This window comes from Penaeus japonicus, unplaced genomic scaffold, assembly GCF_977035675.1.
Source record: "Penaeus japonicus unplaced genomic scaffold, GWHDUDI00000001_assembly GWHDUDI00000033, whole genome shotgun sequence".
Classification (NCBI taxonomy): Eukaryota; Metazoa; Arthropoda; class Malacostraca; order Decapoda; family Penaeidae; genus Penaeus; species Penaeus japonicus.
Genome location: NW_028234435.1, coordinates 4,156,711 through 4,184,210, shown reverse-complemented (window position 1 = coordinate 4,184,210; position 27,500 = coordinate 4,156,711). Strand labels below are relative to the sequence as shown.

The window sequence follows — 27,500 nt, the reverse complement described above, 5'->3', positions numbered from 1 at the left end:
ATCGACTATATTCGTTTGAAATAAATAACAACTTTAAATAAAAAAAAATGATTTCATCTGGCTGTTTACAGATCCTGAAGAAAACTGTTGCAGAGGATGCCGACTGTGTTGCTGCTGAATCAGAATAATATTTCAGTTTCTGCTTTTGCTGTTGATTTACAAAATGGATCGTCCTTCTTATAAGCAATAAAACAAAATTAATGACAGTTACAAAAGTGGAGAATACACGAATAGTTTTTTTTATAGATATATGAACGGAACTGTTGAGAAATGATGAGACTGTTGAGAAATGGTGAACGATTGTTTTGACTGCATGGGAAGCCTGATCTTAATTAAGCACAAGGCTCAAAATTATCAGGATATAAAAATAGCAAAATCACAGAATGTGAAAAGACAGCAAGGCAATTTGAACTATACATATTTGAGGTCGAAGACTCTAAGGAAAGCTAAAGTAAACCATCCGTGAAGTGAAGACAATGCGTCGTGATTTAAGACGAAGTGGCCAGACTCAACAGGATGTTCTTTACGGAGGTGACTTCGGTCCTGAATCAAAGGTCTCGAACCCCATTAATTGAACATTGGGGTTTCCGGCCACGGTTTCCGAAATCTCATGTCGATTTGCTTTGATTTGTCTTTCGTGTTTTAGTTATTATTTCCCAAGTAATGAATAAGTGATTTTTGTAATGATTCTGTTCTATAGAGGTTCTCATTTATGGTGTTCAAGTAAAATAATAAATGGTAAGCCAGGATGGATGTATCATTCTAAATCCGTGAATATATGTTGAACCCAAACCTGAGGGAGAAAGAGCAGAGCCATTGAGAGTAAGGGTTAAGGCAACCATAGGGTCTCCTCTTTTTAAGAAGTCCTTAGTAAGATTCAAACGTTTCACACTTCCATGGGGACGACAGGGATGAGTCTGGTGATAAACTCACTGCCAGTGAAGAATTCATCAGGACCCCCCCCCCCTAGGGTTTAATTAACCTGGTCAAAAAGACTATCTCTTGCCCCATCTATCATAAAAGTCCAGCGCAGTGTGATGGCGGCAAACCTTCAGCTGCACAGCGTGTGCAGCAGACCAGGTTATAGCAGCTTGAATATTAGCAGGTCTGCGCTACTGAGGCACGGGATCGTGTTCTCATAGGAGGAGACTTCAGTGCTGACTTCCGCTAGGCTATCATATAACAGAGGTGCTTAAGTTGTGGCCCGATATCGCTTTTCTTAATAGCCATGAGTTTACACATTCGGTGACGGAGTCTTAGATCTCATCTTGCCGCCGCGGCCCTTGTCAAGATGGTCAGTGGATGAGACTCATGAGTTATCACTACGGGATTGTCACCATCCCCTTGGACGCTGGCCTGGACCTATGCCGCAGTACAAAAGTCGTCCGTGGTCCAGGAGTTTTGAGGACGCCTGGTACTTCAATGATGAGATGAGGGAGATCGACCATAGAGTTTACATGTGCAGGTCCCCTGAGAATCTTTCTCTTTTAAGAGAGGTTGTCTAGGGTGCTCAGGGAAGTACTATGATGGTCAGGGTGAAAAGTGGTTGGAGTTGTGCAAGGCTTTTGGCCATCAAACCTCCTTTACAGAGCTATGGCCACTAATCGCTCAGCCGAAAGGAACACACCACGATCCCAAGTCAGAGGCAGATAGACTTGAGTTCCCTGCTAGAACAGGTAGCGCTAGTCTACCAGCAGAGTTGAGGGCAAGCTAAGAACGCCTGTGACTAAGCAACCTAGCCCTTATCAAAAAAGGCAGTCAAGCCTGATGAATCCGATGCAATGTTCTTTCTGAGGGGAAATAAGGAGAACATATAGGACCAGTTCTCGCTCAACCCTGGGTTATGATGGGTACCCATATATCATCATTTCCCATCTAATACTTCAAGGTGAGCTTGTATTGTTGAATATCATCAACAGTGCAACTAGACATCCATTGGCAGTGTGCAGCATAACACAACCTCCGACATCTTCCTTTTGACTACTGATAAGATGGATATGTCTCTTACTTACTCCGTGGCAGCTGAGGCGCCTTCTAGGGATCCAGTTACCACGGTAAGCATTCAGTGAAGATGAATAGACTAGACATCTTTGATAGTTGAAATAGGTCGGCCGATTTCTGTATAAAAGCCCGGGCGAGGCTCGTCATCTCACTGAACCGAACTGAGTGCCCCGTGGTGACACCCTTGATATTAACAGATATATGTATATATTAACTAGTTAAATATTAGAGAAAGAAAGGGGATTATTAGCTGCGGCATCAGTAGCTAAGGTCACTGGTGAAGAGAATTTAAAAGTTTTAAGGTCCCCAATGTGTAACAAGACACAGGAGCTGTGTAAATTCTATACAACACCAACATGGGACCAAGTCAGGTCTGGTTATGGCAGCAGGAAGCAGGAAGGCTCACAAGACAGTGGTATCCAGCAACAGATGAAAATTTCTCGCGCCATGAAATATTAAACCATTGTTTAATTAACCTATTGAGGACGGGGTGTAGATTTGCTTGCCCTGGCTCCAGCATGGGTTTTATTTCAGAGCGAGGCAGCTTCACGCAACATGCCTTGACTTTTCCCACTCTTCCAGTCACTCATTGTAAAAATAGAGCCATTTATGTTTAAATTTTTGTATGTTTTATTGTGTTTAGAGACTTATATTTGACATATGACAGGCTGTATCAATGCTGCAGTTGACTAAAATTGTAGTTTAGGATCCAAATCAGCTTATTTTCTTTATACTCAGTGTGATAGAAGTGTTACTGTATTATGGGAGAACAAAAAGCAACGTTATTTTTTCATATTCATGTACTTTTATGAACGAATACGAAATGTATAACCATCTACAATGAATACTACATGAAGAGGCAGGGAAGAGGAAGGAAACCTGAGCTTATGACCGTGAGTGCCACAATAAAAGGCATCCCTACTAGCACAGGGGAACATTGTAGACAATGGGCATGGTTTGAGTCACCTTCCTCTTCTCATTCTGCCTGCACACCTTCCATTGGAGGTACTTTAGAGCAAAAGGTTAGCAACTTGCTGTGTGCCATCACTCTATAAAGATGGTGCTTGCTAGAGGTTTTGTAAGTTAGGTGAAACCCATTTTGCTATGTATTACTGCAATTATAGTAATTATGACTGCAATTGTCATCATCACTCACTCATTATTCATAGCACAATAAAATAACAGTGATCCAAAATCCCCGAACATCATGTACATCATGACACCTGTCAGCCTGCAAAAGCTCCTACGTCATGTATGTCATGACACCCGTACACAATGGGTTAATATAGTGCATCTTCCCTACAAACATCCAATTGAATGTGACAGGTCAGAAAAAACAGTATCTGGATATAAATTTGAAAAAGCTTTATTATCCATCTATAATAACCTTCACCAGGACAATTATCACAAAGGAGTAGTTAAAATAGACATATCAGGTTGAAGAATTTTTTGGTACATTTATGTCAGTTTATAGCTTACAGTACATAGGCAATATCAGACAATTCGTATTCAGTTTCTGAAGAGAACTGGAAGAAATAATTTTTTTCCCTTATCCCATATTTCTTATTGATAACAACCTAAAAAAGAAAATATCATCCATGTTTTTTTAACAATATCAAAACTGTAATGAAAGTCAGTTCTGATTCTTTGTTTTAACTTTTTTTTAAGTGTTTAGTGGAATATTCTTGTGTTTTCTAAATGGCAGATTTCCTTTTTGTAAATAAAATAGGTTTTCCAAAAATGACATGTTCCAATACACTGCACGCAAATCAAGAAACCTAATTTCACAAAGCTTTGTTTTCGGTGACTGTATTTAGCACCAGACAATTGCAGAAAATAATACAAAATCATTATAGTTCATCCATTTAACATTTAATAATTAAGAAAAAAATAATATAACCTTCTGATAGATATGTAATATGAACCTGAATTTCTTAAGTACAATTTTCTATAATTTTTGACAATACAAAATAAAGAAAAGATGCACAAAAATACATGTCTGCATGTGTAAACAAACAATGCAAGTAAAGCTTATACAAACATATATTTTTGCATTTGCATACACACACACACAACTCAGTCACATTTGTAAATACATTTGTACTCACAAACACCTACACATCTGCATGTAAGTTGAAGCATAACCAGATTTGCTTGTTAAAAGCATTGATTGGTAATATATTTTATTAAGCTCTTTTTAGACAAAATATCTAAAACAGCACTACTTTTAATAAGGCATACCATTCAAAACTGTTTCACTCATAATAAGATTTTTTCATCATATAACCTATGACTTTTGATTGCACGCTATGCAATAGTTATGGGACTCAAACATCTGTATCACTATGATTTTAAATGTGTTTTGCAAATACAACACATTATGTGATAAAATTAATTAGTAATGAAAAGAACAAAAAATATTTGCCAGTATCAAGCAAGTGCCTGCCAATCTGATGAAGGTTGCCACAAAAGGCCAAATTTAGCATAAATTTTGGTCAAAAGCAACTACACTTTCAGATATTAGGGTAAACATCACAAGCTGCATAAACCTACCACGTAGTTATTTAATATACTGTACACAAACTATACACTAAAGGCAATCTTATTTTTCGTTTAATATAGCAAGGCAAATTCATAATGCATGTAACAGCATATTATAAGTAGTTCATTGTCTTTCTATGTTAAAATCTTACTACCAATTATTGTTAACACTGAAAATCAACAACAGCAAAATTTCTCACTAAAGTACTATAGCACCAATTAAAATTAAACCCCTATTGTCCTACTAAATTTAACAGACCATTTATTACAATGACGAGTAGAAACAAACAGTACCCTTTATGATGAATGTTCATGTTTGTTGCATTTTCACATTTAAAACTTTGCATGTACTTCCTTAAAGGTTCTCTAAACACTGGGAATAAGTGAATAATAAAAGATAATTCTTCCAAAACGTGTCAAAATCAAAATTCTTATTCCAGAAGTGAAATCCTAAAACACCAGGCAACAAATCACAGTATCTGAATGTCTGGATGGGATCAAAAGAAAAAATGAGACAAAACTTCATATGTAAATATATCTTGCATCACGGTTATACTTCAACAAAAAGATCTGTTCATATGAAAAATCAAACCAAACATGACCGAGAAAAGTATTAAGTCAAGATTCAGCGCCATTCATTTACAAAAGGTAATAGGTATCATGCTGCCTAACCTGTTTGTCTGTCATTTCTATTTTCCTCAAGCTTTATAAATTATCCAAATAATTCTTGTCAACTTGGTTTGTTGGTGTAGATTAAACATACTTTCCACAATAATTCTAAATAGTACATTGTTATCTCACAATCTATGCGCAATGAAAATTAAACATTACAAGTTTCATCAAAACCACTATAAAATTAGTAATACTATTAGATCAGTTTACAAACTCCTTGTTTCTTTTCACAATGAAAATTACTCATTCCTCACAGTAAAGCATTTTCTTTTCTTTTCTTATTTTTAGGAAAGTAAGCTGTATTATATTTATATATAATACGTAGCAGCCTGTTGCTTCTCTTTTTCCTGAGAATTATATTTTGCTGCAACAAATACATAAGAAACTCAAATCTTAATCCTTTTTTTCATTATATTTCTTTACCATCAAAAGCTCTGTAATACAAGTCAGTACAATATAACAATACAAGCAAACATTAAGTTACTATTGTAATTTGTGAAAAAAAAAAAATAGAGCTGCAGGACAAATATTTAAATAACAGCCATAGTTGGCTCTCAAATTGGCACACAAATCTGAACTAAATGGTAAAACTATGAGATTACTACAGAATGAACACGCACAGGCCTATGGGATAGCAATCCACTCTTCCTGTCTACCATGTCCTACACACAACCATAATATATAATAGGGAGATGAGTGAGAGATGCAAGAGCACCCATCTTTTTTTCTTTTCTTTAAATGATGGGCACAGTGAATGGTGAAATTTATGAATGACAATAACAAAAATAAGCTTGGAAAATTATTTTCTATAAAAAACTAACCTAAAGTAAAATGCAAGTACTTGTAAAAGCTCCTATTTGTGCTGTTAACTATAAGGCAAATATAAAAATAACCCTGGACTGAAGAACACACTAATTAAGGCCACACAATACTGAAATTTACTATGGGAAGAAAAAGGCCTGAACAAATTTGTGGTGATCCTTAAAGAGAAAATCAAGACTTTCATAATTTCGACTTTCATATATTTTTCAAAACTCATTATAAAGAGACTGGATAAAAATTACAATTTTCTTATTTGTGTCAAGTGCCGTAACTTCAGCAGCAGGAAAAGGGATTTTACAGAAGAGAGAACGGAATATTAATTAGTAGCCTATAAGCTGTCCTACCAAATAGCAATTTCACTGCTATCCATTGATTCTGGTATCAATGTGACCCTTAGTAAACATTGTTGTACGACCAAGTGTGCAGGCCAAGTGTGTTTGCTCATTCCAGGCATTGCATGGGTAAAATTTTCTTTGTGTGTAATGATCTTCATTTTCCTCATCTCGCAATTAACTAATCAACAGCCAGTATTTTTGCTTCACCATTCCCATGTTTCAAAATAATCAAATCAAAACACTATCTAAACATATGCTACCTGTATGTACTATCTGTTTTGCGAGAAAATCATACATCCACAGAAGCATTTGAAGCTAGCTTAAACAATCATACTTTTTTTTTCTTTTTACTCTTAGCTATATCAGCTAGCTTTGTAATTCGGCGAAGGCTCCCTCGCCAACTTCCGACTCGGCCTAGCACACTTTGCCGTCCTCACTCCTCGTCATCGTCCGCAGCTGGAGCAAGGTCGTACCACTGGGTCATCTTGCTGGAATCAAGGAGGCCGCAGTCCAGTCTGACCTGCAGACAGAGAGAATTCTCAGTGAGGATATCACTAACAATCAATCTATTAATCTTCACCAAAAACAAAGATCCCAAATCAATCTATTAATCTTCACCAAAAACAAAGATCCCAAATCAATCTATTAATCTTCACCAAAAACAAAGATTCCAAAATGAGAGGCTCATGAACAGTTCATTAAATTTCTTAACCCATTGTCGCCGGCTGAGACGACATCACATCATGGGAACATTTTGCTCCCGCCAGATGACGTCCTATCATGTCATAATCTCTCCCTCTGAACATACATTTTACATCATTATGTATGTATGTACTCATTGGAGTTTTCTTCACTATCTAAAATAATTTAAACAAACACCAAACCTATTATCACCCCACTCTGAGAAGCATAGTGCAGCATCATGTTGGGAGAGATCTCACACTTAGTTGCTGCACATGCTTGTTATCTAGCCGGTGGGAGCAGCATTAGGCAAATATAAGCTCCAGCAAGAATGGGCAAAGAACTCAAGTAATTAGGAATTTCTTATCTAAAAGTTCTGATTCAATGACTGAAATAGCTAAAAATTTCTTTAATTATAAAAAATTCACAAGCTTAACCCATTCGCACCGGTTGACGTCCTATCACATTATGGGATAATATTCCCTTTTCTAGGCGACATCCTGAAACGTTTTTTTTTGTTAGTTCCAGGCGGGGCAGTTGTGACATGCTGGAATGTCAACAATAGAATGCTGGAATATTCCTAAATATAATCATTTTTCATAATTTCTTAGACTCTATTACTTTAGTTTAAGTGTATGAATGTTATAAAATGTAATATAACGCAAAAAAATGACATCAACTACATTGATGAAATAGTAACTTCTGTTTCTGATCGGTTTAACCCATTCACGCCGGGGCCGTTCCGGCTTTGCACGGTCGCAATACTGGGGTTCTCGAACGCATAAGCCTAATGCCTCAAGATTCTCAGACACACAAGCCGCGAGCCTGGGCTGCCTGCTCACTCAACCCAAGCATGCGGCTACCCTTCATAGTTCGTCCTAGGCGTCTGACGCAAAAACCACAATACGTGTCATCACGTCAACCGGCTCCAATGGGTTAATAAAAAGATATAAGTAGAAAAACTATAAAACAAAAAATTACTAAAGTAATACTATTTCTAATTTGTCGATCAATCTTGATGTCACATCATGTCACGTCACAAGGTACATGTACATACTCCTATGTAAATGAATGATTGTTTATATTGTTCTTCTTTTTGTTTAGGAAAAAAAAGTATATCTCTCTACAACAATGCTTCCACTTTCCATTGGAATTATCACACAGTAGTGAATAATATAGGCAAAGTTCAACAAAATAACACTAGAAAAACATTGATGTAACATGTTTTTCAATTACAATATCTCCTCTGAACATGGCAATATTTTTACATTCCTTCACATTGTGGAACAAAGCATTGCGCATTTGAAATCTTCCCGGAGGAAGTGGGAGTAGGCGAAAATACACCCCATCATGAAAGGGTTAAGTAAAAAAAAAAATTATATTTTAGATATTTTATTCCCCTCTCCAATCAAAACTCCGAAAAAAATTAATAAAATTCCTAGGAACGACCTGATTACTTGATTACTTGATTACTACTTAAAAAAAAAAATCCTGCATTTTGTTTGGAGTTATATATGTGAATCCAATAAAAACACACTCAATGAGAAAAGTAAAACCTAGCTTAATATTTCCTTACCTGACCCATCTTCGGTGATCGTTGCAGGAAGAGCAGTCCCTTCTTGTTGATGACATTCACTTCAAGGGTGCGTTGTGTGAGCTCATTGGGCGGGATAGGATACTCAAAGCGTTCATCATATTTGGGATTGCAGTCATCCTTGATGACATCGGTCTTTCGCTTGCTGTCCTTGGAGCGGTCTGGTAGGAGGTACAACTTCACATATGGGTCAGGCAGCTCTCCATCCTCCTCCTTTGGCAAATTCCTGAGAAGTAAAGGAATAATGTAAAATATCTTTGAAAAAATAGAGAGAGAGAGAGAGAGAGAGAGAGAGAGAGAGAGAGAGAGAGAGAGAGAGAGAGAGAGAGAGAGAGAGAGAGAGAGAGAGAGAGAGAGAGAGAGAGAGAGAGAGAGAGAGAGAGAGAGAGAGAGAGAGAGGAGAGGAGAGAGAGAGAGAGAGAGGAGAGGGGGGAGAGAGAGAGAGGGGAGGAGAGAGAGAGAGAGCGAGAGAGGAGAGAGAGAGGGAGAGAGAGAGAGGAGAGGGGAGAGAGAGAGAGAGAGAGAGAGAGGAGGGGAGAGAGAGAGAGAGGAGGGAGAAAAAGAAAAAGAGAGAAGAGAGAGAGAAGGAGAGAGAGAGAGAGAGAGAGAGAGAGAGAGAGAGAGAAGAGAGAGAGAGAGAGAGAGAGAGAGAGAGAGAGAGAGAGAGAGAGAGAGAGAGAGAGGAGAGGAGAGAGAGAGAGAGAGAGAGAGAGAGAGAGAGAGAGAGAGAGAGAGAAAGAGAGAGAAAGAGAGAGAAAGAGACAGAGAGAGACAGAGAGAGACAGAGAGAGACTGAGAGAGACTGAGAGAGACTGAGAGAGACTGAGAGAGACAGAGTAATGAATTTAGTATCTTTCATTGATTGCATTCATGAAAACACACTTTTTACAGTTAACACTTAACCCTATGGTGAAGATGCATCACACGCGTGTGATACAGCTAAAATGCCCAATGACGGGGCGACACACCAGTGTGACGTTCCCGATACAATACTGCATAGGCCCAGCGTAGGGGGTTTCCACTTATCGCCGGGCCCATCGGGATTGGGTTAACAAGAACATTTCAAAGCAAAAGGATGACTCCTTTTAATTTCAAGTTCCCCAAATACTTACTCAATTTGATGTACAACAATGATGAGGTTGTTCCTTGGGCCATACTTGACTGTCAGCTGAATACGACCAAGCCCATGCATCCCAGCATTGTTTGCAGGCCTAAGGGATTAAACTGACATGTTAAAATGTCTCCCTTTTTATTTCAGAGTGCTCAATAAAGTGCAAAAAATGTACAGAAATTATACATGATTGTTATTAACAAAGTTTCAGTCTTATTACTTTAAATATCAAAACATAAACACTCTATAACTATTCTTATCTTGGCCAGAAATTTCCCACTATTCCACAAAAGAGAGAGTCAAACCTACGTTGTCCTCTGCCTGATGGACGATGCCTCGCTGGATGTTGCTGAGGGGAACATCTGCATCAGAGGTGTAGCTGCTGAGGACATCACCTCTTCAACAGAAGCAACCTCTGCAAGAGGCTCAGTACCTTCTCCTGGTGATGGAACAGACACATCTGTAACACAAGTCCTGATAAGCAACAGGAGAAGGCTGTATTCTTCCTTTAACAAGAGTTAATTACAACGGAAGGAAAAAGCATCTCTCAAAATCATAAGGAAAATAGTCGGATGCGCATTCAGTTATTGAATTTAGAAGATGAAGCTGGATCTTGCTCCAGTACGGTCAAGTGCAACTTGAGAAATGTAATCTTAAACTCTGATCTTTGCCTGGCCCAAAATTCCCCCAATAGTGTTGACACTCAACCACAACAAGCTGATGTAAAATTCATGAGATCCAATTACTGAGTGTGCACCAACTACGGCAAAAAACTTTAAACTCCTCAATAAAGAACCCATACATTCTTAAAAGCAAAAAAGGGAAATATCAACAATCTATATACTAAAACTCAGAAAGTGATACTGAAATATAGTGAAGGTATAGGTTCTATTTGATTGTAAGCTTTCATGCATCTTGCAGCCTTTTTTAACACTTCAATCTTGACTCATACAAAATATAATCAACCCTTCCATGACATGTTTAACAGGGTCAGATCACTTTCATACTGTATTTTTCCTTTTGTTGAAACCAAGCTATTTTTTCCAAGAGCTACCAAATGCTAATTAGTATTACTTCACTAATCTATTACATTTACTTCACATATCAAGCCACAAGTCAAGAAAATATAAGAAAACACACATCTTAAGATGTCCAACCAAGGCTGAACAACTTAAGATGTGGCCCGTCTCAGAAAGGTTAATACTCTAATGCTAATAAAGAATGCATCACCATAACTTCCTCAAATCCACATTGTTATAGTTAACATTTGTTACAGTTAACTCAGTTCACCCCTTGTCAATAGAAAAAAGAGAAGACCCAGTAATCAGACTAGCTTAGAGATCCCACAAAAATTCTAAGCAATGATTTTGGTGATGAATTCTTTTAAAATTAACACTGAGCAAGTTGTTTCTTGAGGATATTTACATACATCTCTAGTTAACAAGAAAATTAAATTTAAAATCATGAAAAACTTAATTGCTTTACCTACACATTTTTTTATATACTTATTACAAAATCACATAACATACATTACAGCATGATTAAAAAAGAATTAACATTTCATAACCTCTCTGTAATATGTATGCTAAAAATGTGGACAGTACATGTGGAATTTTATCATTTGTCCTATTTTCATTTCATCTATCTTTCTTATGTAAGCACATTTCATATAAAAAGTCCCATTTTTCAAATTTCATATTTCTGGAAATAAGAGTATGTAGTATTGTCATTTAGTACCTGCCAAAAAAGCTAAGCATCAAATATGACACAAAGTTATACACAAAACCTTGTTGCAAGCAGATTTGTATTTAGCATTAATAAAAGAATTATCATACAAATACTACTTGGAAGACCAAAAAATATATACATAAAAAATATAAAAAGTCTCAGAAAAATATGGACACAAACCAAGAAGGTGAAAACCACACAGAGGATGAGGAAGGCCAAGCTTACTCCAGTAGATGTTACTGAAGCACAAGGGGAAGAGGGGGAAGGAGGGTGCACGCCATGCAGGGAATCAAGCCCAGCCTCTATGACCCCTTGATGGGTTTGGAGGTTGCTGTTACAGATTATCAACTCTCACTATCCAGGGCTCCTTCTCAAAAAATATATATATACATAAAAGTTATTAAATTGTTGCTCTTTCAATTTCTTCCTAAACATTCATGCAAATATGAGAACATATGCTTTAACCCATTCACACCAGATGACATGCTGACACATTTCATGGTTTTTGTGTCAGACACCACTGACGAGATATCAGGGCAAGGCCGGCGCTTGGGGTGAGCGAGCGGGCAGCCCAGGCTCGCGGCTTGTGCACCCGAGAATCTCAAGGCATTAGGCTTATGCGTTCAAAAACCCCAGCATTACGACCATTCAAAGCCGGAATCACCTCAGCGTGAATGGGTTAAGTAGCAACTTAAAATGAAAAATATCAATGCTAATAGAGGCATTCTTTTTAACCTTTCATCATTTGCTCTTATCATAGTAGAACACGGATTGTTTGTTGATTATGTAAAATGCTTTGTCAATCAAAGTTGCAGATTAGATAAAATACCAAAGACAGAGATATTAGAAATATGTAAGGAAAAAAAACTGCCAAACAAGAATTAAATAAATATTGAACACTATCTTAAAAACTATCAAACTACAAGGGACACATGTCGTAATGATAGCTTCAGTTAGAAGAATTGTCACTCAGCATTAAATCTAAAGCATAGGCAAATGTAATGTGTAGAAATCTAAAGCAAAATTATACAAAGATCAAAATAACCTAATATTCTTGAAAGATTCCTAGATCTGCTTAGCCTAGTTTATCAAATGATTATATATACAATATACATAAATTCATGGGGTTATTTGACGGAAGGCTAACGGTCTTTTTCTGTCTTTGTCTGGTGTGAAGGTAAAGTGATCAGGCAATTATACCTGATTACTAGAACCTTAATGCCAGACGATCAGAGAGAGAGACAGATAGTTATATACATGGAATTATAGCTAAATAGGTGGATAGGCTCTTAACCTGTTAACACCGGGTGACAAGATATCACGTCCAGTGGCAACAGGACCAGCCACCGGGGACGAGATATTTTGGCATGGCTTTCCATCTGGCCAGCACATGATCAGGTGTGTAGCACTTGGCTACGGCCAGAGTGGATGACTAGCACAAGGCATTAGGCTTATGCATTTTAAAAACCCCAGCGTTTAGATCATTTGGAGCCAAAGCAGCCCCGTCGGTAATGGGTAAATATTATAATTGTAATTTACTTTGACATATCACTCCTATAAACAATACAATTAATCCTTAGTAAAAAAAAAATATAAATAATCCATAAGTAAATAAAAAGAAATAAAATTTGTCAGGTGCTGTAAATTTGACAAATAAAAAGTGCTGTACATTCAAATTATGAAAAAAGACCTGTGGCCTACAACAGAATTGTAGTTACACATAACATTGTAAGCATAAAACTAATCCTGAATCTTACACACAGATGTGCATTTGATGGTTTTGTTAGGCTCACAACTACAGGATTCTTCACTGATCATCTTTGAAAAAAAGGCACTGAACAGAATACAGAATACAAATGAAGTATGAATTAAAGGAAAATTTAAAAAAAGAAATGGGATTGGGCAAGTGTTGGGGTAACCTTCACAGTATGTTTATATATTGTTGTACTAATATACAATTTCAAGGCTCTATACAGAAAATATCTTAAGAAAAGCAAGGTATTCAATGCTGTCATGTTTATAAAAAAAACACTTATATTTCATGCCTCTAACTTAAATATAATACAACACTTTACTTACAGATTCTAGAATAAGATTTTTCTTAGGTTAAATGGACACCATTTCACTTGTTACATTCCCTTAATATAATTGGGTAATAAATAAAAGAACACACACAGGACAATCTAGTTCTGAAGGTTAAAAATAAATTCAGAGTATATACAACAAATATCTCCTCAGTTCATAATCATCCTAACCACAAAAATCCAAGTTCTACTGCACTGATAAGGCATACCAAAACATGCACTTAGCTGATAGAAGCTTAATCACAAAAAGAGAAATGGAAATAAAAGCCCAAAGACTCATGAGCTGTGCTACTTTAAGGGGCAAGCAGTCCATGGTCATGCCATCTACTAACTCTGAGCCCTGGACATCATGAGAGTGTCTTACCAGCATCTGCGGCCACACTTGGGCCTTCGCTCTGGTCTGCCACGGACCCAGGTTCCCTTACAGGGGCAGACTTTTGTTCAGGACCATCAGCAGGAATAGGATCAGGGATGCCAGCTGACTCTTTGGGGGGGATAGAAGGTGCAGGTGTGGAAGGTGGGATGGAGGAGGAAGAAGAGGAAGGGGGAGGCTCTGATATGGCAGCAGGAGTGGAGGATGAGATTTCTGCCTCACCCTTTTCCTGGGGACCGCCATCTCCGTCATCAGTTTTAAGGGCAGTCTTCAAGATCTGTGAAAAGTAAGAGAGAAATATCCTAAAATCTTAGACCAACAATAGGCAACAACATCATCTAGTTTATTATGACTTTTTGTTCTAAACCATCTGAACATATACTTTAAATACATCATATCACATTCAGCAAGGTAAAAGAACTTTATATAGATTAAGAATTATATCTACTGTCAGCAATATTCATGGAATCAGGAACAGTTTCATATATATGCTCACCCTCAAGGTTATGTTCAGTTTCAATGTTGACAAACCTCCAGAGGCCCCACTCAAGCTGTAGTCTTCTCCAATGACCTCCAGTTTACGCTCCTTCAAGAAGACATTGAGATCTAGCTCCACTTTACCTTGGATCTGGTTGGTCTTCTGATCAATTACCTGAAATATGAGAGAATAAGTAATTACATGCATCAAAAACTAAGAAAACAAAATAAAAGATTATAACAGAAAAAAAATTATTCCCTCCAATCTCCACAAACAGAAAAATATGGTATTAATAATAACTTGTTACTCTTCCAATTGCTTAAAATAATTTCTCTGCCAAATACATGATGTCTTGGGACATACCTCAAGCTTCAGCTCCTGTGTGCGTGGGTTACGGACCAGGAAAGTGAATCCCTCCTCAAAGACTGGGTCATTCGTTCGCTGACGTACAGCTGTCTCTCCCTTCTCGTTGCCAACATAGAGCCTCACAAATGGATCTGGGATTTGCTGCAAATATGGTAATTCTGATAAAACCTTTTCATATCTTGAGTGCAGTCAGTACTATATAGAAGGTAATGTTATTCTGTCTATGAACGTTCTGAGAGCATTCATATTTCAATGGCACTTCTACAGCTAGTCACATTGGATAACTGTGATGAAGAAATTAACAGTCACAAAAAACAAAAACAACAAATATTTCATAAACAGAAAGGCCACATATGAAGTTTCTACAACAATTTCAACAAAAATAACCCAGTTTTCCTGGTTAATAAAATCTAAAAATCTAGAGTAAATCAACCTTATTTAGCAATCTTTTTGTGAGACCCTTCAAGCAATAAACCATGATCCCAAAACAAATGTGATTCTGTTTTTTACCAACAGTAGAGCAATCACATCTAGTACTATAAGCTCATAAGTACCATAGTCAATTTTCCAACAAATAAAATTTACAAGCATCAAATACAAAGGGAAATAGTGAAGGAAATGTCTCATCACCTTATACAAACATAAATGACTGATTCAGAGGCAGACATTCTAACCACTATAGTCTATCAGGTGTCTTGGGTTGTAAAAGTCAAAGAAGTACAAATAAGAAGATAATTCCTTAAACTAAACACATATGTCTAAAGCAAGAGAGAAGGGAACATGAAGAGGGATTTGGCATAAAGCTGTACTCAAACCTTGCTTTTCCGCCCAGATAATTTAGGGCTCGCCCTTTCCTGGCATCCACAATTCCAAAAGAATAGGAGAAAAATTGTTGATTAAAAATTTGTTCTTACATATATGTATTCTCAGGATATATTGCATGCATTGCATTACTTGATTCTGCTTTGAAGTGAAAAATTAAAATACATGTTCAAATAAGAAGACATCTTATCTATTCAATAAACATAGTTTAACAAGGACAAAATTCTTCATACAAAAACAATAATGATACTGCAACTTTGGAAGTAAAAGAAGTAATACTACATGATGACAAGAGACATATTACAAATTTCTTCAATGATTTTACAGCATAGAAAACACCGTTTCCATGTTTTCATGTTTCAATTAATTAGAAATACTGTACATCTCATTCCAAACAACATTTACAGAGATACTGACATCCAGTCACAGTAACATTCCAACGTCCATGGGACATGCAAACAAAAAATAAAGTTCCAAGAGAAGTTTCTATAGCAATCATTACTGAAAACACTTTCAAAAGAATAAAAGAAATATACTTCAATCTAATCATGCAATGTCGAATTCTGCCTATTAACTGAGACTTCATTCTTCACAGCATAGTACAAAAGTTTTGATAGTTCTTTTCTGGCCAGCTTGTCAAAGTAAAGTCAAGGCCTGAGTACAATACTTCATAACTAATCTGAGGATGTGTTAGGTGCAAGGAAAAAATCCTATTCCCTAGAAAAAGAACCTATTTCTGCAGATCATCAAGGAAAGAAATTACTTCAAAATGAAAAACAGTGAAGACAATATTTCACTTCTCTGAAAATGCATTCATAACCATATTAGTAAATCCCTGATAGTTTTGTGTAAAGACTATAAACTTCTGACATCAGATATAGCTAAAGGCCTAACCCTTTACTTGACAAAGGATGCAATGGCCTAAATTCTTAAAGGCTGATGAAAGAATTGAGGTTTTCAGATATATGATGCTTTCATCAGTATAACAGTTATATATGTTTTTCTAAAAGACTCTGCCTAGAGAAAGGTTTTCTTAACATATATGAAGACAGATTGGATATGCAAGAGAAGACAATCTGAAGAGAAAGGGGAAATGAAGAATCACTGTCAAATTAGTCATATATAGTAAAGCTGAAAATGACAAGACCATAAAACATTTAAAGTAACTCTGAAATGTCAAATTCCCAAGAGATCATGTCACAGCTTTGAGAGCAGATTTACTACCATAGTAGAGACAAATCACATTCGGGTCACCTTGGCTACGGCTATGCTATCCACTAAGCAAATTGTTGAAAATACCTGCTATGTTATGGATTCTGTAGATATCAAAATTATATTGACTGTCATTCACACTATCTGTTGGCTATGCATAAATTTTTTAACAACATTAAATTTTATTAGCCATAATAAATAATCCATATAAAATTTTGAGCCTCTAACCCATTGGTGCCGGGTTACATAACATCACGTAATGCAAATATTTTGCTCCCACTGGGTGCAGTCCTATCACAGCATGATCTCTTCCTTAACCCTCTCTGGACGGGTGGTACAGTACTGTACTGCGCATTCAAAAGCCCAGTGGCCGGGCGGCACAGTATTGTGCCAGCCATTTAATTGATTTAGGCCTAATAATTCGAACGCCCCGGCATTGGGACATTCAAGGCTGGAATGCCCCCATCGTAAGTGGGTTAAAGTGTACATTTTAAATCGTTACGTATGTACATAATAACTTCAATTTGTATAGACACATTTTTATTCTGTTGTAAAAATAATGTAAATAAATACAAAAACTGCGCAGGGAGAGGTCTCCCTGTAGTCACTGGGTATGCATGTTATCTAGCCAGCAGGAGCAGTATTACGCAAATATATGCCCCGGCATGAATGGGTTAGAAATTACTTACATGTCAGTAGAATAAAAATAAAAAAATTGATGTACACAAAAAATATTAAACAAGTGAATGACTTCACATTAACATTCCAAACACAATTTATATACAAATTAAGATTATCACATAACAGGTTAGTTCACTCTGCTGTGGGGCCTCAGTAGAATGTACAATTAGCACCTGCAAAACAAAGACAGACACACTCGGTGATTAATCAACTAAAATCAACTAACACCATACTCACCAATATAAATCATTTCCCACAACCACAATTTATTGCTGCATAAACCTTCACATGCAATAAAGGTTGTAAAGCAATACTGATAAACATACTACACAGGGATGAATAATCAAAACACCATTTGATCTCTGAAATATGAATGAGACAAGACATAGAAGCAAAAGGAATTGCAGCTAGGTGCGACATTCACAGGCATGCAATAACGTTACACTTCTTTACCTTATGTGACGGCTGTTGAAGATGAAGAAGAAGAGAACATACAAGCTGTGATTAATACTTGATACATGAATGAAAAAAGAAGTAAATTACAGTTGAAATAAATATAAGAAAAAGAAAACAGGATAATACATTTATACATCAAGAGCTGCTAAATATTTTACATACTATATTTCATGCTTTGGACAATTAGTGATTGAATTCAACAGCAAAATTCTAAACTTATTCTTTAAGTGAACAAAATATGATCATGTCATGCAGTATGGCCTGTAATATGCACATTACTGAACTACCTAGTTTACAATCTTGGGGTAGATATACCTTTGAAGACACCTGGAGGGGTAAGGATGCAGGTTAAACATTCAAAAGATTCCTGAGAGTGTAAATAATAAAATAGAAAAAAAATAAATAAATAAATTGCACACATAGAGGGTTAAGCGATTTTTGTTATAATTTCCATTCTCCCAGGAACTTCAATTCTTTTTCATGGAACTTATTTTCCATTGTCCTGCATCCTTCCTGGACCAGGCGTCTCCATGGGTATATTTATCTTAATTTCATACAAGAATATGAAAGAAATCTGTCAATCAAGATCACAAATATGAAATTCTTTATTACTAAGTTTTTTCTTACTTATTGAAGATGAGGCATTCAACTGATAGAAAATACTCTTTTTCTGTTCAAGAGCTCTGGTGCAAACGTTATAGCAATCAGGTATGATAGCCCATTTCTGATTAGCCTATCATACCTGATCACTTTAACCTTCAGACTAGACACCGAGTGACAAGAAAATCATTTTCATATTATATTGCTTGCCTTCATAAAACCCACATTATTTGGAAGATTATATTGATAAAATACTACGATATGAGCAATAGATGACATATCATAATAATAAAACACTGAAATTTCCATTTTCAATTTAAGAACATAGCTCTTCCCATGTACAACAAGGGACTACTGATTATGCAAAACGTTACTGAATCAAAATTGGTAAACTAGAGGAAATATAACAACATGCTTGTGCATCTCTGGGCCAAAATGTGTTGTCTTGCTTGAAAAATTAAAGTGCATCATATAAAGAAAACCTATTTGTAACTTATCAAAGTATCCACTGACCTTTAAACAATATCTGATAAATAATGATGCTTTGCAAAGCAATATATTACTGACATGGAAAAATATCAAAATTGTATAACTGAACTGTGTATCTATATCAGCTTCTATAGGAATTTTCCTATAACAAAACAATGTGCATTAACACGATGGCAATACATATGTAGTGTGATGCAATACAAACTAACTTTCCATCATGTCTAATACTCGGATTCTCTGAAAATAATTTTTAGTTTTGTTGTTGGAACAGTTCCATTACTAATAACACTGAAGAGAAGAAAAAGTAAAAGTAAAAAAAAAAAATAAAATAAAAAATTGTTTTAAAAATTCTCATATTTTCCTGTATTCTGATTTCTGCATCTCCCCTTTTTCTAGCATCTTGAATACCTTGAAAATATAAACCTCATGAGAAACCTACAAGGAATTGCCTTTAATGATGGATTATTGTACATCACAACATTTCTAGAGCAGAAAGCAATTCTAGATAATAATGCTCATGCAGAGCAATAAAATGGGAAGATGGAAATGGGAACTATCTGTAGAGCCAACAATAAGCTAAGCATATTGCAAAAATAAAATGCTATCTTTGTAATCCTTGTCTTTGGGATAAGGGAACAGAGGACTTGTTCACCAGTTGACAAAGCAAGATGGATATGTCTTGTTAGAACAAAATCTCCTTATATGATCCTGTTTATTCCATTTCTTGAATCATCTTGAGCTCTTTTTTCCCTATTTCTAACCCTGTCTTTTCAGTAGCCTAATTACTTTCTCACTATGAAGTAACTGAAATAAACCTAATCATCAAGAAATCCATAAATGGATATAAAAAATATTTATACATCACTAGTATCTGAGGCAATGCTTCAGATACTAGTGACAGTATACTGAGGAGGGGAGAGTCTCAGATACAAAAGATGATCATCATCATCATAATTAATTTTAAAATCATCTGGTTATGGTCAGTAAAAATGATTTAATGTCCAATTAAGCATGAAGATTATCTTACTCATGGTCTTTGTATCTGAACTACAAAAATAATATTTTAAAAAGTGTTAGTAATTATTCTGAGTTTATATAGGATATATGCAACAAGTTTCAAATAATATAATACCAGCCCTCCAGAAAAATTAAATTTTTCAACACAGCTTTAACCTGTTAATGCTAGGTGACGTGATATCACATCATGTGGTGACGGCACTTGCCACTGGGACATGATATCACATTTTGGCATTTTGTGTGGCTGGCACACCAGGTGATTGTGCACGAGGCAGAGCCAAAACCGGGTTAATTATTTTAGAAGTTTATTTTTTTAAATAACACCTTTAGCAAGATTCTGTATTATAATCTCTATTGAATACAAAACATTTTAATCCAAACTTGCTAAGCATTCAGAATTTTTGTCTCAATAAGATACCCTTGTGTGCCAGATTTTTTTGCTTCTCTTGAATAAATGAAAACAAAGAAATAGCAATAGCAATAAAGCAATAAAGTTATACAGTTGGCCCTTAATGTCCATGAAGACTGCATTTGTATACCTCTTAACAAATATTAAAAGTTTATGTAAGCATAATGTGGATAACACTAGCAGGAGGAGGCTGTCAACATTTGATGCTCTACCTAAATAGTTTATCAAATATACCTATTTGCTGCTAGGCATTGTACCAATTCATTATTCAAACATCATTCTTTAATATAAAATTCATGGATGATTGGCTTTGTAATGTTAGACACAAATGTAAAGGGCAAACTGTATTATCATTTGGGCTTATAAAGATAAGAAAAAGAAACATTGAAGTTCAAACAATGCTAACTTACATTAAGCTTCTTGGCAGAGTCCACCCAGACCATAAGCACAGCACTGTGAAGTGGGTTCTTGGTTGAGACTTGAAGCGCACGGATTTCCTCAAGTTGCTGTGGAAAAGTGTATCTTCTAGAGACAGAACAGATAACACAACTTTTTGGTACTTTCATATTTTGCGAAATTTCAGACTTTATCACTGCTTATCAATGAAGAAAATTAATGACTCACCAATTGCAGAGAATCAGCAGAGTCACTCAGGTCTAACCAAGTGGCCCGGATGTGAATGCGACCAGACTTGGCCTCAGAGAGCGGCACCCACTAAAATATATTAGGCATTTTAATATGATTCTCATCAATCACGTGAATACAGAAAAGTGTCAATTTGTTTCTTTCTAAAATACAATCTCCAGCTAGGAGAAAACAAATAAAATGTTAGGAAATTTCACATGGTTTGCTTTTATTAAGGCTTAGGCTCCTACAAATTATCTTCTAGGTATCAATATAACTTCCACTCAATTACATGAAACTTTAAAGCAGTTCAAGAGCATGTCCTCATAACTATCTGCTATAAAAATAAGTGTTGCTCAGCTTAAAAAAATTATCCTCTAGCATTCAAAACTGAAAATTACCAAGAATAGGAAAATTATGCTGAACTACAAATGGATTATTTTGCTGTAACTTAAATTCTACAAAAAAAAGTGACAGGACAATCATATATCCTTCACCACCACCTTTGGCATTTCCTGAAATGTTAGTCGGATTAGTTCCAAATATATAAATATTTGGGAGGTCATTTCTCATTGACCACTTATGGAAAGACTGCCTTAAATTACCACTTAAAGTATGAGCCGGCTCAACTGGGGCAATAAGTAAGTGTCCCTTCCAGCTAAATAGTCTTGATAGATGATCAGCTTTTAAAGACTGGCAGGGAATTTTCCTTATCTCCTTTTGTGTGGGAATGGGATAATTAGTATATTTGGTAGTGTTTGGCATCTGCTTCCAGCCTTAACCCACTGCAGATGGGTGATAGATTTGCTTGCCCAGTCTCCAGGATGGGTTTTATTTCAGAGCAAGGCAGCTTCATGCAACATACTTTGACTCTCCCCACTTTCTTTCAGTCATTCATTGAAAAACTAGAGCCATTTTTGAGTTTTAATTTTTGTGTTTTATTGTGTTTAAAGACTTATGTTTGTCATATGACAAGCTCTATCAATGTTGCAGTTGACTAAAATTGTAGTATTGGATCCATATCAGCTCATTATTTTCTTTATACTCAGTGTGATAGGAGTATTACTGTTTTATGGGAGTACAAAAAGCAACTTTATTTTTTCGTATTCATGTACTGCTATGAACCACCTACGATGACTACAACATGAAGAGGAAGGAAACATGTGCTTATGACTGTGGGTGCCACAGCAAAAGGCCTTCCTACTGGCACAGGGGCACATTGTAGACAATGGACATAAGTTTGAGTCACATTCCTCTTCTCATTCTGCCTGCACACCCTTCATCTGTGGTACTTTAGAGCAAAAGATAGGCATCTTACTATGTGCCATCACTATAAAGATAGTGCTTGCTAGAGACTGTGGATGAGTGCCATTCAAGGCTCTCTCTCCTGCTGATGCTAGAAGAAAGTGGTGCCATCTAGGTTTTGGATGTTAGGTTTGGTTAATATTACAGTAATTATAGTAATTATGACTGTAATAGTAATCCTCACTCACTCCTTACTCATAGCACAATAAAATAACAGTGATCCAAAATCCCCGAATGTCATATACATCATGATGCCCATCATCAGGCCAAAGCTCCTGCATCATGTGTGTCTTAACACCCATCTGCAATGGGTTAAGGCAACAAAGAGCTATCCTCCTCCCTATACCTACACTCACTAAGCCTTCTCCTGTGTGTCTGGGTGGCTTCTTCTATCCAATCCTCCCTCTTGACCCCCTCTAAGCCATCAGAGACCACTACACCTACTGCCCCCTACTGTCATACAATTACCTACCAGCATGATTGTGCTATCTGCTGCATAATTTTGTTTTTAACTATGGACTTTATATATACATATAAATATATGATAAATACAAGATTTGCTGCTACATAAATTATGATGAATATGAATTTGATTATATTATATAGGCTGTATTTATATGTTTTTGTAAGTCTTCCCCATTGTCTTGGGTATACAAGGGAGAGTTTTTTAAATTTGATGTTCCATTATTCAATAACTCTTCAGCATATCTGCACAACACATGCATTTCCTGGTATTTAAAATTGAGCTTTTGAAATAATAAAGATAACATTCTTCCCTGGTAAAACAAGAAAATCTGGGTTGATTTCTAGATGCAGGGAGGAGGACAAGTCTGCTAATGAAACTATTAGTGTTGGCCCATTATATATTTCCAGCTATGATACAAAGGCTGAAAAACTATTTACTCTAATTAAATGTGCAGATGTCAGTATCAGAGTATCATTAGGTGATTATATCATTACTGTACGAGTCAAATGTATTTTTCATTCTTTTTTTAAAGTAAACACACAAGAAACATTTCAGTACACAAGAAAGTAGTTCATTACTCACCATATCTACTTCTCCATTTTTCCAAATTTCCTGAACATCCAAATTGGCTCTGAAGATACATAAGTAATTAACATTTTTATCAAACTTGGACTATATCTCAAAACCGATTGGTGGATACTATTTCATCATATGGTCAAGGTCTGTCTACATTCAATAATATAAGGCAATTATTTTTTCTCAAATATGTGAGATAAATATACCATCTATAAATATAGAATCACATAAAAACTGAGTTGACATCATAAAATAAGCAATAAATGTAAGAGCCTTAATATACCAAAAATAAAATTCTAAAAATATAGAGAGATAGGACATTCTAACATTTTATGATCATCTCTTCACCTTTAGTTTACTCTATCCATATACAACTGTAGCTAAATTATATATATATATATATATATATATATATATATATATATATATATATATATATATATATATATATATATATATTTATATATATATGTACATATATATATATATATATATATATAAATATATGTATATATGTATATATATGGAAACAAAATCAATGCATAAATCCTATATGCAGACAAATCTGCAATTAGAATACAGAAAAAGCCTGTAAAATATTTCAACAATTTCTATTTTCCTCCTTTTACCCCCAACTGAATGCTACAGTAAACATTTACAGATCCAAGTAAATTAATATCCTTTGGCTTCTTTCTAGGATAATGGTAACATTCATAATATTAGTTTATAAGCATTATACATCCACTGATATCCAAATCAATTATTTTCATGATCTATAAGTTTTATATCAATTCCAAGCCTCTCTTGTTTTTTTTCTGATCTACAAAATTCAGTCAGTTGAGTAAGAATTACTCAATAGCTTATTAATTACTAGTACCTAGAATAAAAAAAATCTATTCAATTGGATCATGGTTTCATACAAACAACAGAATCTGAGATATTATCAATTACACCTGACAAAATACTAATTAGTTTAGTTAAAAACACAAGAAGAAAGAAAATACAATCATCTCAAAAGAATTTTACATAACCTCAATGTCTTGACAACATACTGAATACTTTACCACCATTACTGATGCCATAAGGACACTAATTTACAGATATGCTTTTCAAAGTTTCAGAGGTAGTATCAATGTCAACTGGCGCTCTTAAAAAACTTTTTCTGTAATCTAAATAATTAAATGTTAGCAAATGGCCCCCTAAATAAATGATCAAATTCATACCGAAGAATGTCCTATCAGTAATAAAATCAGCATAATGCCAAGTCCCATTATCATATTACTGATACTCAAATAACTAGGTAATGCACACAAGGACAAAGGGCTTATAGAGCATGTAGTAAATAACACCGCATCCAATGCTTGTAAATCAAGTCCTCAAAATAATAATGTCATCATGATTTAGTATGTGTTAATGTACACACACACTGTCAAGTCCATCTTTTAAAAAATAAATATATATGAAAGTAAAATATGAGTGAAAATATAGGTCTGCTGATGCTTTTATGGGAGGGCATTTAATATAGTCATCATGAAGATTTCTAGAAAGACTACTAAAAAGAAGCTGGTAAACATTTAGCTAGTGAGTGTGGTAGTTTTGTGTCCAAAGTTGGAGGGAACAAGAACAAAAGTTGAAAGGCACATTTTGAAAGCAATGTATAATTATTTTTCTGTATTCATTCCTTAATCATACAGATCAATATTCAGTTCATGCTGTCGTCATTGCAAAGCGTGAATATATGCATACTCAAAGCATTAGTAATACATAATATTTGCACTATGAGTCATATCTGTTAGTATACAGTAAATGATTGCATGCTAAAATTAGTTTTACAATAGACATGTTATCTAATTTTTCTTTCTAAATGTATAATAAATGTAATTTCATATCACTTAGAACACAGATAAGTAAGTACACCATGAAAAAACATAACTGGATTTTTGGAATGAAATGCTTTCTTGTTTCATCCTGAAATATGGTTCTTTGCAAAACCTATGAATCTTAAAGGGTATTGTATTTCGTAAGTATAATGTACACTTCTGAGCAAATACATAGTTATTTACTATATCTTCTCTCCAATAAAATTATGTAACTATAGTCTGAACAGACTATAAATTAGAAAGAACACTTTTAGATGTAGATAATGGTGGATATGTATACAAATACTAGAGCATAATAAAATTCAAATTACACTCATTATGGCAAAAGTCTCTAATGAGAGCAATTACTTACCTACTAAATACAATTTGAAAGAAATAATTATTGTCATAATCAACAAATTTCCACCCATATTATCAATCTTCTATAATCAATTTTGACAGAAAAGTTAACCACACTATATTTAACAAACAAGATAATATTTACCTGAGAAGAAAATCATCTTTGCTCATGTGATCATAATCAAAGACCTCGAAATGAACCTGGTTCCCAAACCTGGTGTCAGAACTACAAAAGTACTGCAAAAGGGGTTTGGAAACAGCTTTAGAGCAGATGTCTAAGAAAGAACCATATTCAAGTGCATTCCAGATAAGTGAGAATCTGCTACTTGGCTGCACGGTATCTCAAAAGCTATTGAAAATCATGCTGTTAACCATGGAGTGCTTGGAACAACTCAGAGTGGGCTTTGAATATCAAGCTAAAGCTTAGGCTTTGCAAACTTCTATCATATTTCATTTTTCACTAGATAATGTCCTTAATAAATGTCTTCAAGATGAGAGTAAAATAGAATACATATTTTGTGATAACTGCATGGGTTGTGATGATAAAGGGTAAATTATGCACTCCATGGGTTAAAATCATGAGAGAAAACAGAAGCCGGTATAAATTTCTAATATACATAAAAGCGATATATTTTGTTCTACTGTTGACATGGAAGGTTAGTAATTGGCTGAAGACCACATGCAAAAGATCATCATGCAGTCTTCTAGGTAGTGGTAAGGACATTCAACATTCAACATTCAACATTTTACAATACTACAATCTCTACTAACACAGTATCACAAGACTGTGCAATGATATGTTATCAAATAACATTGAATAATGCAAGAGAAGGAAAAGCAGTAAAATACAATACAGAATTAACTGACACATCATAAAATAACATGTGGAAGCAAGCTCAAGGGTTGACAAGATGTTCATGTGCATTTCATGATAATAATGCTGTTGACAAAAGTCAGTGAAATACGCTTGCACTTCTTATTTTGGTGTCCCATTCCACGTGTCCTAGTGAAAATTCTGCATGGTGAGACCATACTCAGCTTAATCATATAAAGATCCCATGAATATAAATGATAGCTCTTGAATTTCAGATCTTCCTGAAGGAAGCAATTTAGTTGTTAGTATCAAGATATTGATATCAATTTCCAATAGTATAATTACACTTTACAAATGAACCATCATCATGCATAGCTTTTGAAAATTATGGGACCTTAATATTTAATGTAGAAAAATGTAACCATTCTTTATCCATGTTTATTTATCATATTATAAAACTCATCCATCCATCCATCTATCCATACACAGAATATTAAAAACACACTTTCGATTAAAAATATTGGAAAAATGTGCTAGATTAAAATGTAAATCATGACTATGCACTGACAATTATCCATTTTTCATCAAGACCTGGCTACTTGCCATTTTGCCTGTTCAGTCACAGAGTGGTTATAAATGTTGTCAGAAAATATGTTTGTAATTTTCTAAATTTCAATTTCTCTGAATCATTAGAGCATCAAGAAATAAAAAATAACCACTAGTACCAAATTCTGGAGTTAATCTGTATGGGCTTGTAGGAGAAAGCCCTATAAATTAATGTATAGTGTTCAGCTTATTTTATGATGCTTATGCCCTTAAAACTGCTAGAGATGGGAAAATAAATAGTAATGTAGGATTACAACAGCCAGAAATGCTGTGTAATGGAAAATACATATAAAAATTATGGTTGCTGAAAAAATGTTTATGCTCTTAAAACTGCTAAAGATGGGAAGTTAAATAGTAATATAGAATTACAATAGCTAGAAATGCTGTATACATGGAAAATACATAAACTAAAATTTCC

General features: G+C 35.2%; 2 protein-coding genes across 29 annotated transcripts in view; one reads left to right on the top strand and one right to left on the bottom strand.

Moving 5' to 3' along the window:
* Nucleotides 1–749, top strand: part of LOC122261421 (extended synaptotagmin-2) — a 15,183-nt gene extending 14,434 nt beyond the window's left edge. For all 10 annotated transcript variants that reach the window (XM_043029069.2, XM_043029068.2, XM_043029074.2 and 7 more), the window contains one exon: nucleotides 72–749. In XM_043029069.2, coding sequence (XP_042885003.2) covers nucleotides 72–128 — 57 coding nt within the window. In that variant the 3' untranslated portion in view covers nucleotides 129–749. The remainder of the gene's footprint in view (nucleotides 1–71) is intronic.
* Nucleotides 750–3,351: 2,602 nt separating this feature from the next.
* The window catches only part of Esyt2 (extended synaptotagmin-like protein 2), an 80,667-nt gene continuing 56,518 nt past the window's right edge, over nucleotides 3,352–27,500 (bottom strand). For 6 of the 19 annotated variants that reach the window (XM_043029057.2, XM_043029059.2, XM_043029055.2 and 3 more), the window contains exons 9-18: nucleotides 23,450–23,498; nucleotides 21,097–21,186; nucleotides 20,883–20,978; nucleotides 14,784–14,927; nucleotides 14,439–14,594; nucleotides 13,934–14,219; nucleotides 10,067–10,217; nucleotides 9,759–9,857; nucleotides 8,629–8,872; nucleotides 3,352–6,891 (exon numbers count right to left, since the gene is read on the bottom strand). In XM_043029057.2, coding sequence (XP_042884991.2) covers nucleotides 6,805–6,891; nucleotides 8,629–8,872; nucleotides 9,759–9,857; nucleotides 10,067–10,217; nucleotides 13,934–14,219; nucleotides 14,439–14,594; nucleotides 14,784–14,927; nucleotides 20,883–20,978; nucleotides 21,097–21,186; nucleotides 23,450–23,498 — 1,402 coding nt within the window. In that variant the 3' untranslated portion in view covers nucleotides 3,352–6,804. Of the gene's footprint in view, nucleotides 6,892–8,628; nucleotides 8,873–9,758; nucleotides 9,858–10,066; nucleotides 10,218–13,933; nucleotides 14,220–14,438; nucleotides 14,595–14,783; nucleotides 14,928–20,882; nucleotides 20,979–21,096; nucleotides 21,187–23,449; nucleotides 23,499–25,807; nucleotides 25,900–27,500 lie in introns of all 19 variants that reach the window. The other 13 variants (XM_086556772.1, XM_086556773.1, XM_043029061.2 and 10 more) reach the window with 4 other exon arrangements.